This window comes from Bubalus kerabau, chromosome 8 (genome assembly GCF_029407905.1).
Source record: "Bubalus kerabau isolate K-KA32 ecotype Philippines breed swamp buffalo chromosome 8, PCC_UOA_SB_1v2, whole genome shotgun sequence".
Taxonomy (NCBI): domain Eukaryota; kingdom Metazoa; phylum Chordata; class Mammalia; order Artiodactyla; family Bovidae; genus Bubalus; species Bubalus kerabau.
Window position 1 is genome coordinate 96968099 of NC_073631.1, and position 19092 is coordinate 96987190.

The 19092-nt window shown below is 42.2% G+C and overlaps 1 protein-coding gene across 1 annotated transcript in view; it reads right to left on the reverse strand.

Moving 5' to 3' along the window:
• Nucleotides 1–411: 411 nt before the first annotated feature.
• Nucleotides 412–19092, reverse strand: part of UBE2H (ubiquitin conjugating enzyme E2 H) — a 100431-nt gene continuing 81750 nt past the window's right edge. Inside the window, exons 6-7 of the mRNA XM_055590907.1 lie at nucleotides 8985–9113; nucleotides 412–4730 (exon numbers count right to left, since the gene is read on the reverse strand). Coding sequence (XP_055446882.1) covers nucleotides 4606–4730; nucleotides 8985–9113 — 254 coding nt within the window. The 3' untranslated portion in view covers nucleotides 412–4605. The remainder of the gene's footprint in view (nucleotides 4731–8984; nucleotides 9114–19092) is intronic.

Below are 19092 nucleotides of genomic sequence, written 5' to 3' on the forward strand. Positions count from 1 at the left end.
CTTTTGCTCAGCATGAGTTATCAGGGTCTAGAGGTCTGGGCTGAAGAGCAACACAGGAGCCACGCCTGCTGAATCACATGGGGTTAGGCCAGGTCCTCCAGCCTACAGAACAGATGGCTTTTCAAGACGTTAGTAGGGAAGCCTCAAAGACAGCCCCGTTTATAGCTGGCAGTCACCTGCCACTCCATGTGTAGGGACAGGGCTCTGTAGGCAGTTTCTACTGTCTACACACGACCCTCCCTTCCCAAACTAACCCAGTCATCTGCCTTGTAAGAAATTCTCAGTTAAAAAAAAAAAGTCAATGTCTGCTGCTCAAAGGAGCCAGATGAACAGGGCGGGTGTTTTTGAAAAAATTGGGATCAGTAATCACAGGGGCTATTATCTTATTGATCAAGGTCCAGCCATTTGCCAAGGTATATACACATTTTATTTAAAAAAAGTTTACAGTTTTTCATTATACACAACTATTAAGAGGTTATAGTCAGAAGAGGCATTTGTCCTGTTGACAGAAGTGCCCACTAGATCATCACAATGCAAGGAGAAAGGTGGGAGGGAGGACAGGGGGCAAGGAAAAAATAAGTGATAAAAAGCTTAGATTTCAATTAAGGGCTGGTAAATCCCTTTTATCTCTTCAAGTATCACACAATATGTACCAAATACAATCAGTAAATAACGGCCATTTCTTCCCAAACCCACAGCCAAGACGATTATTTGCTGACTTAAGAGAGTCCTGGCCCTTCCTCAGGTGAGTGGAGAACCTGCACCCCTTCCCCAATGGGCCTCCACTCCATCCAGTCCCTAATGGAATCTCCAAGGTGTTCAGTGGCCAGAGAAAATATGAACATGGATTCAGAAGTCCAAAGAAACGCAGGTCTGCGTCCAATCAGAAATGATTTGATTTCAGTCAGTAAGGCCGTGAACCCAGGCAGGAAGATAATGAGATGAATAAAACTCTTACTAACTTTTGTTAATGGCTTTTACCTTTCTGATTGAGTCCCCAGAACACAGAAGGGTCACATGCCATTTAAAAATCAAACACGAGTTCCCAGAAAGTTGGTGTCTAACAACTTCACCATGGAGGCTAGCAGAGGATCTGTTTTTCATGATTCTCAGCCACCCCAACAGGACGCCTAATAAAAAGCAAGTGTCAGGTCAAGGCCAACTAGGGCTTCTGGGAGCCTTGTGAGGGGGAAAGAAAGATTGCTTCAGAGGGAGACACTCTTTTGGAGCTTAGATCAGCCTGTTGGCAATTAGAACCGCTTTTGGAGTGGAAGAAAAATGTTAGGTACTGGAGAGATATATGGCAACTTCTGATAATTATCTCACTAATATGAAACGCTGGTAACCTGCACAGTAACCTCAAGGAGGGTGATACAATTGATGAAAATGCATAAATGCCAGTGTCTAGGTTGGCTACCATAAAATGCAGCCCGTGAGGCCCCGGTGCTGGGGAGGCTGGAGGGCAGTGGGCCATGGTGAGGCCATCTCGTCTGTTGTGTTTGGTGAGAGATGGAGCTCGGTCATTTGAACAGGGGCAAAGAATGCTTTGTGCTGATAAGCCACCAGGTAGGATTTCAAAAGTGAGGGGTACTAAAGAAGGGGAGGGAAACTGCCGGAAGCAGCTCTGATCTACCACTACCACCTTTAAAAATGTGCAGCCTTCCTGAGGGGCTCTGGATGCTTCTCGAGAGTGTGGCGATGGGACAACGTGGAAAAAAGCTTTTGGTGTCATACCACCCCTTGCTCCAGACTCACTCGACCATCTGTTATTGGGGGCCTAGAGTCCTCAGAATCACAGCCAGACCCTCTTCCAGCTTCCTCTCCTACCTCTCTCAGGCACAGGGAAGGGACAAACGTTAGTGTAAAAAGGGAGTCTGTTCAGCTTATCAAAAGGCAGTTTCCCCGTGGAGAGGAAAAGCTTCACACAGAGCCCAACACATGCACGGGACCAAGGTTAGTGCCCAGAAAGCACAGGCTTGAACAGAAGGCGGGGGAGTTCAGTGTGACGCGGGCAGCTATTCCAGGAGCTTCCAGTGCTCACAGAGAAGCCTACAGGCACCATCACCACACAGACTCGGGTGGGCGCGCACACACACGTGCACACACACACACTGCAGCCATACTCGTACCAGCTTCTGAACCCCTGCAACCGCCCCCAACAAATCTCCAACTGGGAAATCCTGCACCACCAGACTCCTAGTGCCAGTGCTCTCGAGTGCAGCGAGCTGGAGTCTTTTTGTTAGACCAACACGGATTTAAGCTGGGGAGGAGAGCTGTGGCACGCTCGCGAGCCTTCCCTCAACTTGCTTCTGCTAGTTTTGTTGCTTTGTTTTCTGACAAGATTAAAAGCAATTTTTATCTGGACATTATTTTTTTTTCCCGAAAGGTAATTAGAACACTATTGTTTATACAATATTGAAAAAATACAATTTTTTATTGTTTGAACTCAGATCACCACCCAGCACTTTAAGCCTACCCTAAGTCGCACCTACAGATTATGGTTATAGCACAAGCAAACTGCTAATTCAGCAGGTAAGCAAGTTAGTGCCAGCAGAGACCCTCCCTCCCCCAAAGTAATGAGAAGACAACGTGCTAGATAAGAGTTAAAGTACACCATTACATGTTAAATAGTTAATACTACCCTTCCAACAAGCCACAAATGCTAGAGAGAACTCAGTACGTGAACTAACCACAGCCCTACTTGACTGCACTTTTCTTTTTTTTTTTTTTTTTTAAGAAAACCTTTTGCTTCATGCCCGTAATTAACATAAGTAAATTATTTGCTTTTTATTTAGGAAAATAATCATGCTAAAAGCAGGTTGTATTTCATATAGATTTTCAAAGAAAAGACTGATTGTGCTTTCTGAATAAAAAAGATAGGGTATCTTCCAACCTCAATGACTCATATCTTGTGGAATATAGCACTTCTAAACTAAAAACACACATCAAAAAGAAAGATTAAATTCTCCCAGTAGGACATTCAAAAATCATCTTTAGAAGATTTTAGGATTGGCTGATTCTGCTATTGTCCTATTGGTTGTGGCAAAAAATCAAAAACAAAAGTCCACAGAGCTACTGTCTGAAGTTCTCCAAATTCAGCAGGCAACACTTGGATCTGAAAGAAACTCTGCCAGCAACCTGGACACATGGTTAGCTGAATAAACATTTGATTAGCAGGCATTGAAACTGTCTGATTTCCTTTTAACATACACAGGAGAGAAAATTCTCTTCCTTCAAAACCTGTTCTACATCGTATTTCTGAATCCTTTCCTCCTATTCAGTCTCACTCAGGAAAAAAAAAAAAAAAAGCTGTTTTTCCCATGGAGAGTCACTTTAGGTACAAGAACCTTTATTTGTTCCAATTATTACTCATTATAAATTTAGAATGTGTGTTGGGTCTACAATACCCGTTTCCCATTTCCACAGGCAGATGATGACCAGGCTGCTGTCAAGAGCGCCAGCAGAAGGGAACACACACTCAAAATGTGAGCGAGAGGACCCAGGAGGCACAGCCGCCAGCAGGGTCTTCTTCCCGAGTCTAATGGTCCACTGAGCGGCTGTCCAAGGGGGAGGCCATCTCTTGGAAGGTGAAGAGTAAATGTGCAACCTAAGCACGATGCACACACACGCACACACGCCAAAATTAAAAAAAAAAAAACCATCACCAACCCGAAACCTTGAAACAAAACCCCCCCACGAGCACCCTCAAAGTTAAAGCTCTTAGTCCAGGGCAGCGGTCTCACAGTGGCCAACAGCACAATGAGGGCGGACTCTGCCGCAGGAGAGGAAACTTCTTCCCAGTCACTTTTCTCCTCCTGTCCTGTCCTCTCAAAAAATGGTCTGAAAAATAAGTTCTACCCCAAAGAAAAAAGAATCCAATTCAGCAAAACCATTTCCAAAAGGTTCTCCAAAGCAAAAAAAGAAACAAAACACTTGTGGCTGCAGGGCCTGGTAGCAAGAAGGGCAGAGATCTACATATAAAAATGTACTTAAAATCCAAGTCGAAAAAAATCGTTTTAAGTTTCAATACTCCAATGAGCTCCCTGTTTTATATTGTTACTCCACAGAAGTGGGGCCACCTGGGATGCACAGGAGGGAGCAGCTCTGATCCTAACGTGGCTGGCTCTAAATGCTCCCACAGCAGGCCTTTTCCTCCCCAATTTTTTCCTTTCCGTTTTGAAAAAGCACTATTCTATCTTCACATCCGAGAGCTGGTTGGTTTTGGTTTGTTTCTTTGGGACCATCAATAAAAGAAGCGACTTTTTCCTGTTATTTTGACTCAGGCCTATCTATCAGAGCGGCTATTCCTTTTGACAGTTCAGTAGCACACAGGCTGACTTGGCCAAATGGACTTATCAATGCATGCATTCGGACCGCATATTGCTACCAAAATGGAATGTGGGAATATGCTATGCACCTCAGGTTGAGAAATGACCAAGAAATCAAGATCTAAAGGGTGATATATAATATATATATATCAATGCTATTATTCATAAAAACCTTGTTTAGTAATAAAAAAAATTGCTTTGTTTAAATATGAATATTATAGTCTGCTTCTCATGGTTAGGAAATAATAGTCTTTCTGAAAAGCAGGTGCTTTTTCTACTACAACTCCATATCCTGGGCCTCGTCTTCCGAAAAGTCAGACATAGAACTCTCCGATGAGCTGTCTCCAGTGCCCTCTTCCTGCTCTTTCAGTGCCTCCTCCGTTGCATATTTCTGGATGTACTCTGCACGGGGGGTGGGGAAGAGAAAACACAGTAAGCAGGCGGGCATGTGCTTCAGTGACCCCCAAAGCTGCCAAGTCCAAGGGAGCCTCCGGCTCTCCCTGTGCTGCAGGGGTGGGGGACAGGCTGACAAAGATGACAGTTACAGTCACTAGACCATAAGCAAAGGGGGAAACGGCACAGGGGATGTCTTTGGATGTTATGCATTTTGCCCGCTTGGTAAGAGAGGCAGAGCTGAACACCTGATTTGCAGGGGAAGAGACACTGCACCACCACCCTCAAGTCTCCTGTGGGCCATCACCTCCCCCGTGGGCATCTATGAGATAGCTGACCACCCCTGGCATCGGCAGCAAGGCTCAGGACAGCTGGCACACGTCCGGGCCCCTGTCCTCCAGCCACGGTGCTCTCCCTCTCTCCTTGCTGTCTACTGATATGGCTGCACTCCTCCAAACTTGGTGGACCAGGGAAATGCAAACCCCACTCTTTCTTTTTACTTCCCATATTCAGAAAACTATTCACCACTCCCCCCTTCCCCAGACAGAACAGGGCTAATTATGATTTCATAGTCATGTATAAGGAAATCCCCCATCATTTTTTAGGGTTGCAGTTATGTAATTACAGTCAGCCCAAATCTATTATTTTAGAAGTAGGTTTTAGTCTAAACAGATCCTGCCTGTCAGGTTTTGAAGCAGTGGGTGAAAACAGTCTCTTGATCTGCTCAGGAATGAGCTGCTATCTGGGGACACAGAGAGCCTGAGTGTGACTTCACCTCCTATTCATTTATTTACCTGAAGATTTAAGTTGTTGTAGCCTAGGCTGAATCTGCTGGTTCAAAAAATGTTAAGAACTGCTGAATAAACAAACTTTTCCTAAAAGCTCCAGGTGCAGACAGTTTTCAAGTAAACAGCCTATGCGTAATGTGAAAGGCAGGGCAGACTCCCACCCAGAAGAACACATCCTCACGTTCCTATGCTGGTTGTTCCCCCTCTGGGGTGGTGGCGGTGAGAAGAGAAGGTAAATGGGCCAAGTCTGAATGATTCGGTGCAGGGCCAGTGAAAAGTATTTTTTATATTTTCAAAGGATTGTTTAAAAAAAAAAAAAAAAAAGAAAAGAAGAGTATGTGACAGAGTCCATATGTGACCAAATCTGGGCCTTAAGAGAAAAAGTTTGCAGGGTTCTGACTTACACCCCTGCAGATTCATTACAATGAAATTTCATGCTGAAAACAGGATTTCAAAAGCCCCTGGCTAGGTAGGAATCTGCCTTAATTCTTCTTAGTGTGAAAGAAACGTTTACTGAAGTCTTAGAAATTTTATTTTTATTCTCTGATGGGCTGGCTATTTTGTTTCTTTGTAGAAAGAAGTTGCTGCATAGTGACATTGCTCTCGGACACTGTAATTCCACACTATCAGTGCATTCAAGGAGACCATCCTATATTAAGGGCTTACTGGGAGGAGGCTTTTCAGGAGACAGAGAAATGCAGAGCAAGGTCACTGATGAGCAGGAGACACACAAAAAAGCAGTTAGGTAGGGGGTTCAGTGCCAGGCAAAGGGATGCAGGAGGAAGGGACTGTGGTCCTGGAGAGCCAGGAAGGCAGAATCTGCCCTGAACCTTCAAGCAGCTCCTTGAAGCAGCACAGGAGATGCCACCCCAGGGGAAAGGCGTAGACAGCCCCGCCCCAAGCACAGGGAGGAGGAAGTGGCTGGGATGTTGAGACACATTCAGACAGAACTTTACATTTGTTTTTTCTTTTAAAAAATCTGAAGCAAACAAGGCAAAAGGTACAGGCTTTGCTACAGTTGGATAGTGGGTACACAGTTAAGTTATTCTGCTTTTCTGCATGGTTGACAACTCTCCCTGACCAACTACAGAAGCAGATACAGTTGGGTATCTGAAACTCTTTAGAAAGCTCCAGTGGTGCTCCGTCCTACAGACAGTTCAGTATCTACAAGATAAAACAGCACCAACTAACTATGAATCATGCACACGGTAAGAAAGGTTACACTTACCTACGCTGACACTGAAACAGTAAGGGGTGAATTAGCTTCCTAATGGGTAGGTGGAGTGGAGCGGTGAATAGAGAGACTGAATGGAAGTCTGGGACGGGAAAAGTTCTCAGAAAGGCAAGGGGTAAAAATACCACAGCTGCAGGGAGGAAAATGTGTCTTGAGAAAAACCCAAATGATTAAGAAGAGAGGAGGTCACGGATTCAGCAGAAGAGGGGAAGAGAAGCTAAAGCTAGACTCCATGAGTTTCAGGGAAGGAACCGAGAAGTTTGAAAATTAAGGGAAATAAACAGCGGGACTCGAAAGGAGTCCACAGGAGCAGATGAAGGCTTTTGACACGGGGAGACCTCTGACAGTCTGGGGATGGTGGGGAACCAGGAGGAGGAGGAAGACTAACAGTGCTAAGAGGAAGGGGATAAATGAAGAACAAGATCATGTTGGTGGGGGGACTGGGTCTGAGAAATAAGACAGGATCTCCTATTTCCTATAGGAGGAACCAGAAAAGATGGGGATATATATATAAAGGTAAATTTATATACCTATAAATATATATATATATACACCTTTAAATATATATATGTACAAAGGTACAGTAGGAAGCTGGGGTGTGCTCAGGTCTGGTAGTCATGATCTTCTCACATTTCTAAGGAACACAAAGTGAGACTAATGTTTTGGATCTAGAGCCCCCTAAGCTGGAGCTTGCTGCTCGAAGATAAAAAAGGAAGTTAGGTTCCTATAGCAGATATGTACTAAAACAGGAAAAGTGCTAAACAGAGAGGCATAATGACTGTAAGAACTATAGAAATATGCTCTGCATAGAGATATCTGTGGGTTGCAGACACGAAGTGATTCTTATGTCAAAATAATACAGTCTCGTAACAGAATTTTATCTGGTTTAAAAGGAAAAACATGTTTTCTTGAAATATATGTTTCTTTGGCTATGTCAATTTCTGGCTACATAAATTAGATATTAATTGGCAAAGCACTTGAGACTTAGGTAAGTTAACAGAGTAGATTTATTTGTATTTCATTTCAACACAAAGTACCAAATACCCTAAGAGACTAGGGAAGAATGAGAAAACAAAGGAAAAACACTGTTCAACAAATAGCCCCAGATGACCCCATGTGTCTCATACTTTCACATTTGAGACTGAAGACCTATGCATTCTGGGCTTTCAAATTATTTCTACTGCCATCGCTTGCAAATGTACTCAGAGGGGCTGGCCACTTTGCAGAAGCTCCTATTCTGAGCAGCTCTGCAGATGAACAAGTCAAGCTAAAAACTGGGTAAAAACCAATGCCTGCCATTTGTTAAGAGCCTGTTTTCATGGACTTTGAAGGCCTCTCCTTTCTTGTAGAACTTTATGTATCTAGACCTTCCACTACGACAGGTCTCAAACATCTACAGAGACAAAAGAATGTGATGAATGCCAGTAACCCAGTGTGTCGCTTTAGCGGCTCGCTCACAACCCCCCTTTCATTCTAATGAGACTCGTGTCCCGTTCGCACGTACGCTTAAGAACGGGAAAACAGGATTCTAAGTCGTAAAGGATGAGCCACTACCATTGGCACAGATCTCAGCTTCAACAGCACATTCTCAAGTTTTGATAGAAAAATCCACAGCACCAAAGCACTGAGACAAATCCCTGCAGCAGAGAGAAAAGTACCTTAGATGCAAACTTCCCCAAATGCAGGCAAGCCAGTATGGGAACAAGAAGTGAGTTCTTGGGTAGTTGGGTAATTTTTAATCAACGGGTAAAATGATATAATAAAAAAAAAGTGTAATGATGAATTCAATAATTATTCCCCAACTCTCAAAGTTAACTGCTGTCCTGAAAGGCCAAGATGATTTCATGTATTTCAAAAATGTGAGATTATGCCTTTCAATTAATACTTTACCCTCAAGTAAATTTTCTAAATTACAAGACAAGAGGAAGCAAGTGAAGGCAAAAGTTCTTTCCGATAGGGGGTCACAGGGATTTCTAGCAGGGTTATGTCTGCTTCTACCCAACTGGTAAGTCTCCACTTCCTCATCCTTTGTTACTCTGCTTTCTCCTCTTCTTTGAAACCTTCAGCTTTTTAAAGGTGTCTCTGGCCCTTGAAGCTACAGAGGCTAGTGAGCTCTGCTTCAGCCCAGAGCTGTCTCTTTTTAGGCCTGAGAAAAATTATGAGTAACTAAGAAGGGTTTTTAATGATGAACACCTAACAGACTTAAGTTCTTTTGTCTCCAGGCTAAGCTATTTGCCTTACCTTTAATTTTCTGCTTGTATTCTTCTGGTCGATGGAGGTACATAGCTGCAGCGTCACCATTGAGAGGATCTATGGGGTTGGGATAGGCCAACAACTGGGGCAGGAAGGACTCAAATATATTGGTAAGATCTGAAAAACAAACAGAAGTATGTCATGTGCATCAAGTATGTCAAGTTCACCTAAAATTCATTTGACTTCAGTAGTCAAAGCTTCTTACCTTCCAACATATTTAACTACATGGAAATTTTCCATAAAACCGTGGTCTATTACATGTGACTTATATTACATATTCGTTTCAACACCAATTTTAAAATTTAATTTGAAGAAACAGATCAAGGTACACTTGATATTCTCTATGAAAGGCAATTGTCCCAATTCTAATTCACTCCACTCTGTAAACTGTGAATTCAGAAATACTACAAGGTTTATTAAAACTTGTACCCCAACACCGTATAAGCACTCTACATTCTTACAAAGTGAGCAGTTAATTTCTTAGCATCAACATTTTCTATGATTTTGTAAATCCCCATTCTGAAAAGTATTCAAGCACCAGGTCTTATGAAAACTGAATACAATTTTATGGGCCTTGACACTTACTTCAATTCTCCTAACTTCTAATGGAGGTAAATATAATCAGTTTTTCAATTATTCTGGGCAATGAGGGTAGGAACCTATATGGACCATTTAAAATCATAAACCATTGTAAGACAGATAAGTACCAACTTACTCCTTTTATTAATACTCATTTAAATAAACATTATTAACCCCCTCCTTACCAGATTCAGCATAAGGTGCTGGGTGTACACGGATGACATCTACATATACAGCAAAAACAACAAAACCCTGTGGTTACCTAGCATTTTATGAAGGAAGTAGGCCTTGAAAACTTCTTAGCACAGCCACGTAACTTTAGAGATGCTCTGACTTCCATCCTGTTCACTGCTCAGTTAGCAGACAGTGGACTGCGGAACCTTAGCGCTTCCATCTCTTTGCCCACTCTAAGTTAGTCACCATGTTTTATAAAAAAACATTTCTGTTTCTGGAGGGAATGCTGAAGAATAGTAGCATACGAACTACTTTTCAATTTATTCTGCTCTTTTCATGGATTTTGTTTTCGAGTGGGCGCTCTCATGCAGTATTTTTTTTTTTTTTTTTTATGGTTAGTATTATCATGCAGTATTATAAGTGAATGTTTTGTCAAGCCACGTCACTTTAGTGATTCCCAGCCAGGGGTGATTTTGCTTCCCAGCGGCCACTTTAGCAATGTCTAGAGAAATCTTTGGTTGTCATAACTGTGTGGGGGAAGAAGTAGGGGAGGCTGGGGTTCCACTAGCATCTAGTGGCCAGAGGCCGGGGACGCTGCTGAAACGTCTTACCACGCAGTGCACAGGGCAGCCCTCCACGATGATTATCTGGGACCAAAATGTCAACAGTGAAACACCCTGGTCTAGATAAAAGGGGTCAGCAAACTTTCATAAAGGGCCAGAGCAAATACTAGTTTAGGCTTGGTGGGCCACACTTGGTCGGTCATAGCTACTCAACACTCAGCTCTGCCATGCAGCACAAAAGAAGCCATAGATAACTGATAAACAAATGGGTGTGGCTGTGTGCCAATAAACCTTTACATACAAAATCAGGCAGCCAACGTTTGCTGACCTCTGCTCTAGAAAAATCCTACAAGAAGCAGATTGTCCTTGTTGTTATAAGGTTAAAAAGCTGAGCACTCAAAAAACTCTATGACATCATGGATGGACCGGAATGGCATTATGTTAAGTGAAATAATTCAGACAAAGAAATACTGTATGGTTTCACATGTGGAATCTTAAAAAAAAAAGAAAGAGGAAGAAACAAATAGCGAACAGACTGGTGGCTGCCGGAGACAGTGGAGGTGAGGCGGGCGAAACGGTGAAGGGTGTCAAAGGCATGCGCTTTCAGCTATGGAATAAACAAGTCCTGGGAATGTAATGCACAGCACGGGGACTACAGTTAACAGTACTGGATTGCAGATTTGAAAGTTGCTAAGAGAGGGGATCTTAGAAGTTCTCATCACAAGGAAAAAAATGCTTTCATTTAGTATGTATGGTGGCTGACATTAACTAGGCTTAATGCAGTGATCATTTCTCAAATGTATAAAAACATTAAATCATGTTGTACATCTGAAATAATGTCATATGTCAATTATACTGCAATAAAACAAGAAACAGAAAAACAAAACAAAGCCTATAATTGCACTATTCAGCAGAACTTTCTGCGATGATGACAATGTTCTGGATCTGCTACTAATATGGTAGCCACTAGAAACGTGGCTACTAAGCACGTGAAATATAGCTGGTTTGACTGTGAGGACTTAGTTTTTCATTTTATTTAATTCTCCTTAATTTAAATAACATGTAGCCAGTAGAGCCCATATTGGACAACTCAGGTCTGGAGAGTGATCTATGGAGAGTCCCATGATGGCCAAGTGTATTAGTCACATAGTCGTGTCCAACTCTTTGCGACCCTATGGACCCTGCCCACCAGGCTCCTCTGTCCATGGAATTCTCCAGGCAAGAATTTTGGAGTGGGTAGCCGTTCATCCCCTTCTCCAGGGCATCTTCCCAACCCAGGGGTTGGCCCTGGGGTCTCTTGCGCTGCAGGTGGATTCTACCATCTGAGCCACCAGGGAAACCCCAAGCACAGTCCTATTCTCATGTACAGACACTGACGCAGAGCAGGTTTACCTTCAACCCCAAGTTAGGGACTCGGTATTACTGATGAGGCTAACTTTCCAAAGAACCACATTACAGTACAATTCTCACATACCAGAAAACAAATGTGGATATCCTTAATCAAAAAAGAAAACCAAAATGATCCTCCAAGATAGCCCCAAACGTTCAGCAGGATTTTTCACTGTTGTTTTATTTTTTTTTTTTTTTAAGGAAGCAACATATTTAATAAACCAACTGATGGTACGAAATCATTGAAAACTATTTGTAAAGCTCAGGGACAGAGAAAAATGCTTATGTTATAATACTGAATAGAGAAAGTCTGTAGAATATTATGTTCTCTAGAGTTATAATGATGTACTCAGTATGATGCATAAGAATATTTTTAAAGTTATGTCAAATTACAACAGGCTTGTAATTTCTACTTTTCACACTTCAAATAACACTTTACCTTTTTTTAACCTTTAAAAATAGCCATTTGCCTATAAATATGTACTTTCTACTTTTACATATGTTTAAAACATTTAATAAAACATGACAAGTCTGAAAAAATTTTTCCTCTCTTTAACCTTTAGTAGGTGGGTTATCAAGGCAATGGTAGAAAATGTTAAAAGGTAGGCAAATTAAGGGTAGCTTTGTGGGTAGCTCAGCTGGTAAAGAATCTGCCTGCAATGCAGGAGACCCTGGTTAGATTCCTGGAATGGGAAGATCCCCTGGAGAATGGATAGGCTACCCACTCCAGTATTCATGGGCTTCCCTGATGGCTCAGATGGTAAAGAATCTGCCTGCAATTCAGGAGACCTGGGTTCGATCCCTGGGTTGGGAAGATCCCCTGGACTGGGCTTTCCAGGAGGCGCTCTAAAGAACCCATCTGCCAATGCAGGTAGACATAAGAGATGTGAGTTTGATCCCTGGGTCAGCAAGATCCCCTGGAGGGAGGGCACCCACTCCAGTATTCTTGCCTGGAGAATCCCACTGACAGAGGAGTCAGGTAGGCTGCAGCCTATAGGGTCGTACAGAGTCAGACACAACTGAAGTGACTTAGCACTAAATTGAGAAAAAAAACAAGGGGTGTGAACCCCGAGTTTTACAGCTTAAACAAGATCCTAGCACAGAGAAGAGTTACAATAACACTAATGACAGTAACGTAATAGTACTGGCAGTAAGAGTTCACACTTACACAGCCCTTACTACAAGCCAGGCCCTGCAAACACTTTACATACATACTCTTCGTTTCACTACAGCCAATGAGGTAGGCACCATTACCATCTCCATTTTACATACAGGGGAAATGAGGCAGAGAGGGGTTAGGTGTCCATGGGACTGGGTTTCAAACCTGGGCTTTTGCACTATGCTGCTTCTGTTAGTGGATTAAAGGAACGTTGTTCTCAACCATGATGGCACAATCTCCCTACATCCCTGGCCATCCCCCTCTCCGAAGGTTTTCTTTCTTGTATGTTCAAGGCCAACAGGATGGTCTCTAAGCAGAGAATGTTCAGGAGCTTCTTGGTTGAACTGTCAGGTGTTTCTTCGAGTAGCCCAGCCCCAGGAAGGAGCCATGGCCACTCACAGATACACACGCATAGTAAACTGGGAGCCTCTCCTGCCACATGAGCATTCTAGGCGCCACCCTCAGAAGATTAACAGCTGAATGTTCCTATCAAATGGAAAAAAAAAAACCTTGAAGATTTTACTCTTTGTAAGTTCAAAAGTGTTTCAGGACTTGAGAAATATTGCAGACATGTCTCATATAACTAGGTGTTCCATGTGTTCCAGGAAAAGACTTTATACCCTTCCCCACTACTTTTAAAGTTTTTCAAGCTATCAATAGATGGCTTTGCCTATGTATTTGTTCCAAACAAATAAAAGAACAAATAAAAAAACAATTACTGCTTTTTCCTTCTTGTGTCTGTTGTCTTCCTATATTAATATACGTTTGGTCCATTTTACAGAGGTGCTTAGTCACACCTCTAAAGACAGAAGAAAAGAAAAAGGAAAGTATGCAGCCCAGTTTTGGGGACGATGGCAGCTTCTGGAGGCCAAGATGCTGCGGCCACGGCCACTGCAAAGCAGCGAAGCACTCCTGAGAGTGGCTGACAGAGCGGCTGACCACTGAGAGGGCCCTCCCCAAAGAAACAGCTCTCAAACATGCCGATGTGCACAATATCTTCAAGATAAATATTTTGGCAGGAGAGACATAAACCATAAACCAAGTATCAAATAAAGATACTCATCTTTGGAAAAATCCATCATAATAAAATTTTTTTCCCCTAGAACTGTTAATAATAAAAAACTTTGATCAGTTCCGAAGTCTTTCAAAAAACACTGACCTTTCACTTTTTGAAAGGGAGAGAGCCAGACATGGATCACCCAATCTAGAGATTACAGTCAGCTGGCTCCATTACTGGATACCTTAATTTTTAAAGCAAGTCCCAAGATCCCTGAGAAGTGTGGTTTATGATGAGCAAACAGCTTTTCTTTTCCCTTGAACTAAATCAGCACTTAACAAAATGCTGTCCATTAGGACTGAGTCTTCAGCCTGATCTTACAGTATTAATGTTAACAATATTACTACCGTCATAGGCTCAGTTCTGTTGTTCAGTCACTTAGTCATGTCCAACTCTTTGTGACCCCATGGACTGCACCACACCAGGCTTCCCTGTCCTTCACTATTTCCAGGAGTTTGCTCAGACTCATGTCCATTGAGTTGATGCAAGAATACTGGAGTGGGTAGCCATTCCCTTCTCCAGGGGATCTTCCCGAGCTAGGGACTGAACCCGGGTCTCCAGTACTGCAGGCAGATTCTTTACCATCTGAGCCACCAGGGAAGCCATATAGCTCAGTTTAGGCATATAAACTAATGGTTTATAGCCGTATTTAATTATAAGCAAGACAGTTCCAGAAAAACATCTATTTCTGCTTTATTGACCACACCAAAGCCTTTGACTGTGTGGATCACAACAAACTGTGGAAAACTCTTCAAGAGATGGGAATACCAGACCACCTGATTTGCCTCCTGAGAAATCTGTATGCAGGCCAAGAAGCAACAGTTAGAACTTGACATGGAACAAAGACTGGTTCCAAATTGGGAAAGGAGTACATCAAGGTTATATATTGTCACCCTGCTTATTTAACTTATATGCAGAGTATATCATGAGAAATGCCAGGCTGGATGAAGCACAAGCTGGAATCAAGACTGCAGGGAGAAATATCAATGACCTCAGATATGCAGATGACATCACCCTTATGGCAGAAAGTGAAAAAGAACTAAAGAGCCTCTTGATGAAAGTGAAAGAGAGCAAAACAGCTGGCTTAAAACTCAACATTTAGAAAACTAAGATCATGGCATCTGGTCCCATCACTTCATGGCAAATAGATGGGGAAACAATGGAAACAGTGACAGACTTTATTTTCTTGGGCTCCAAAATCACTGTAGATGGTGACTGCAGCCATGAATTTAAAAGATGCTTGCTCCTTGGAAGAAAAGCTATGACCAACCTAGACAGTATATTCAAAAGCAGAGACATTACTTTGCCAACAAAGGTCCATCTAGTCAAAGCTATGGTTTTTCCAGTAGTCATGTATGGATGTGAGAGTTGGACCATAAAGAAAGCCATCCGCCGAAGAATGGATGTTTTTGAACTGTGGTGCTGGAGAAGACTCTTGAGAGTCCGCTGGACTGCATGAAGATCAAACCAGTCCATCCTAAAGGAAACCAGTCCTGAATATTCATTGGAACAACTGATGCTGAAGCTGAAACTCCAATACTTTAGCCACCTGAGAACTGACTCATTGGAAAAGACCCTGATGCTGGGAAAGATTGAAGGCAGGAGGAAAAGGGGACGACAGAGGATGAGATGGTTGGATGGTATCACCAACTTGAAAGACAGACTTGAATTTGAGCAAGCTCTGGGAGTTGGTGATGAACAGGGAAGCCTGGCGTGCTGCAGTCCATGGGGTCACAAAGAGTCAGACATGACTGAGTGACTGAACTGAATTATTAAAAACACTCAAATCATACTGATCTCTCACCAAAGCAGCAGTTACCCAACTTGGTCTAGAGCAATGATTCTTCAGCAAGTCTAAGTCCTGGATGTTCATCCATTAGAATTACCCGTGGAGTTTTTCCTATGTACCCTAGGGATTCTGATTTAGGATTGGTTGGCATCAGCATGTGTGTGATATGTGTACAGAAATGCACCACCTACCCTACCCCCAATGACCAAATGAAAACAGTTATGTGCTGGTGGGTTCTTCAGCTCAAGAAAATGTTTAGGTCTTGGCAGCTAAGCTGCTGCAGAGGCTCTAATTTAGCGGCCCTCCCCGACCCTCTCATCATTTTTTTTTCCCTGCACACTGCTATCACCATCACTTCCTCCAAGTGGAAGCATTCCAAACTATAAGTAGGAAAGGCAGGTCTCTTCCTCTCTGCATCTCAATTTCTTCATCTGCAAAAAGAGAAGTATAATACCACAATTCCTTACAAGAAATATACATCTCTAAAAATGACTGTAAAATAGTCTTTGAATTGCACCAAAATATTAATTTAGACTAAAATATTAATACTAATATGCCATCTTCCCAGAAGAAATTTCAGTTACCTGTATCCCTCAAGTGATACGTATTAAAAATTAAAATGAATCACATGCACAAAAATGTACCAATTCTTAAAGTAAAGCCACCCTACTCCAGGTGACTCACAAAAAGATGGGTACGTGGCTTAAGGCAGAAGACACACAGGAGAGGATGAATCACATATCTCACATTTTATTCTTGGCTGTTTATGAACCAGTGACCGTAAGTTATTTCTTCTGCCTCTATTTCCTTTGAACATTAAAATGGAAACTTTTGTAAAGCATGCTGCTATCTTCAGGTTAAAACCCTGTGAATGCCAAAGCTTGACGTGGTCAGCCCCACCAGGAACCACAATTACCAAGCAGGCAGTCCTCTTAGAGACCTAAACGTCATAATCTTCGTTTGTTTTTCATATTTAACATCCAAAATGCTGTGACTCAGAAAATACCACCACTGTACAGCGCAGTCGTGGACAGGTCCCACCAACCGTGAGAGCCCTCCTCCATTCTCCAATGCCACCTCTCACGCCCACTTTTCTCAACACCCTTCAGATGCCCAAGGCCCTGGGTTCCTTCTCATTAAAGCTAAACAAACAACACACAGAAAAACTTGTTTGGAAAGACATCGGCCACCTGCACAGCAATGTGAATTCTGTGGTCTTTGTATTAATACAAAGAGTGTATTTTACACTCTTATTCCAGGAAGTTCATCATCTCACAATTTTAAAGAAATTAAGTCTATGCTGATAACTACCAAACCAGTCTTTTACATTTTTGGTCTTAAACTCGACATGGCCTACAATTATTTCCCTGAATATGCCTTTCTCCTAACACCTACGTTGACTGCTCTAAACCTCTGGAAGGACCTTGGTTAGGTTTTCCTCCTTTATTCCATGTACTCAATCAATTTTCCAGACTCACTATTTACCTTAATGAAATGCCTCTAGTTCCTCTTCTATTTCCCCTGGCATGTAACTATATCAAGTCCAATACATCTTTCTGGCCACACCACGCAGTTTCGGGATCTTAGTTCCCTTATCAGGGATTGAACCCGGGCCATGGTAGTGAAAGCGCTGAGTCCTAACCACTAGACCCCCAGGGAAGTCTTCCAGTCTATCTTTTTAGATCTGCATCAGGACAACCATCTCTGGCTTCAACCTTCCAGTCTCTAAACGCTAGCCTTTGGAACCAGAGAACATGTCCTTAAAACAATCACTCAGGTTATTTCCCATCAAGAGCAAGTTCCTCTCATTTTTCCTACAGTACTTTGTATTCCAGAAGCATGTTATCCAAACAAACTTATATTTTACTGACCCTCTCCCTCCAAGAGAAGGACTCCTGGCTTCCCAAGCTGAGAGTCACTAAGTTAGCCACAACTCCTTAAGGTGTTTAACTGTTTTGTAATTCAATAGGAAGCAGGGCTAAAAGAAGAGTAAAAAAGGAAAAGTACCCCTTACAATCAGAGAGGTAAAAAGATGGGCAAAAGCAACAGGGTGTAGATTCTGGTGGCTTAGGACTCTTGACTCTGTGACCTCCTCTTTCCATGGCTTTAGGCCATTATAGTTGAAGCTGATGGCTAAATAAGTTGAGATCACCAGGGAATTAAAGCTATGTTATCCTTGATTTGCCAGAGAAAATCAGCAGCTGACCTTTTAAAACCCCACTGACTGACTCTGCTTATCTTATGAAGAATTAATTCAACATATTGCTAAGTAAGCTATGGATTTACAGTTATATGTTCAAAATAAAGCCAACCATAAAATTCCATCTTGCTTACTCAAGTTTTTTTTTTTGGGGGGGGGGTAGGATCTGTATGTATAAAAACACACTAACATACATGTAGTCAATGTTTGTAAGATTGAATCAGGGCAAATACAATTTCCAGGTTTCCTCAGGTTATTTAAGAATTTGGGGTTAATTAATAGATCTTTACTTTTCTACTCTTGTCAGCTCCTAAGAAGCTGTACTACTAATGATGGATTTGAGTTTTTTTAAACTTTAATTTTCTTCTGCTTACAGTCTGTGAATATGAAAGCCAATCAGGAGGAATGCCCTCAGATAGGTAGGAGGACTTGAAAAAAGAAGTGGCTTTGAGATGAAATATTCTCTAACTAACACGAACCTAACTTAATATGGAAAGCCTATTTCTATAGCTGTTTGAGGGCACATATGTGGCAAAATGAAGCAGATTACTACGAAGACCTGCTGTGGTACCGTGATACAGAACCAGCTGGCCACAAGGTTTGTATTTAGTATACCAAATGCTAACATGCTTTAATGGAATACTATATCCAGCACACCAAAATGCTAGATGACATACTCAAGAATGTATCCAATCACTTTACTGAGAGGGTCTTCTGTGTGGATAAAACATAGGAAAGGTCTGAACTCATTAGATTTATGCGTGTTCTCGTGTTAGACCATGAAAATGAAAGTCACTCAGTCATGTTCGACTCTTTGCAACCCCATGGACTGCAGCCTGTCAGGCTCCTCTGTCCATGGAATTCTCTAGGCCACAATACTGGAGAGGGTAGCTGTTCCCTTCTCTTGGGAATTTTCCCAAACCGGGGTCTCCTGCACTGCAGGCAGATTCTTTACCAGCTAAGCTACCAGGGAAACCCATGTTAGTCCATGGGGATATTTTAAAGACAGAATAAGGTCTCATGCATGCAAAAAAGCAACTTCCCTCCTCATACCTTCTACACAGAATTAGTAGGAATTAGTAAGAATTAGTAAACACTTGAAGAATTTTTGCAATATTCATGATATACTTAATCTCACTATTGAAAGCATTACACTTTTAAGTATTCCAAGCTAAAAACAAGTATT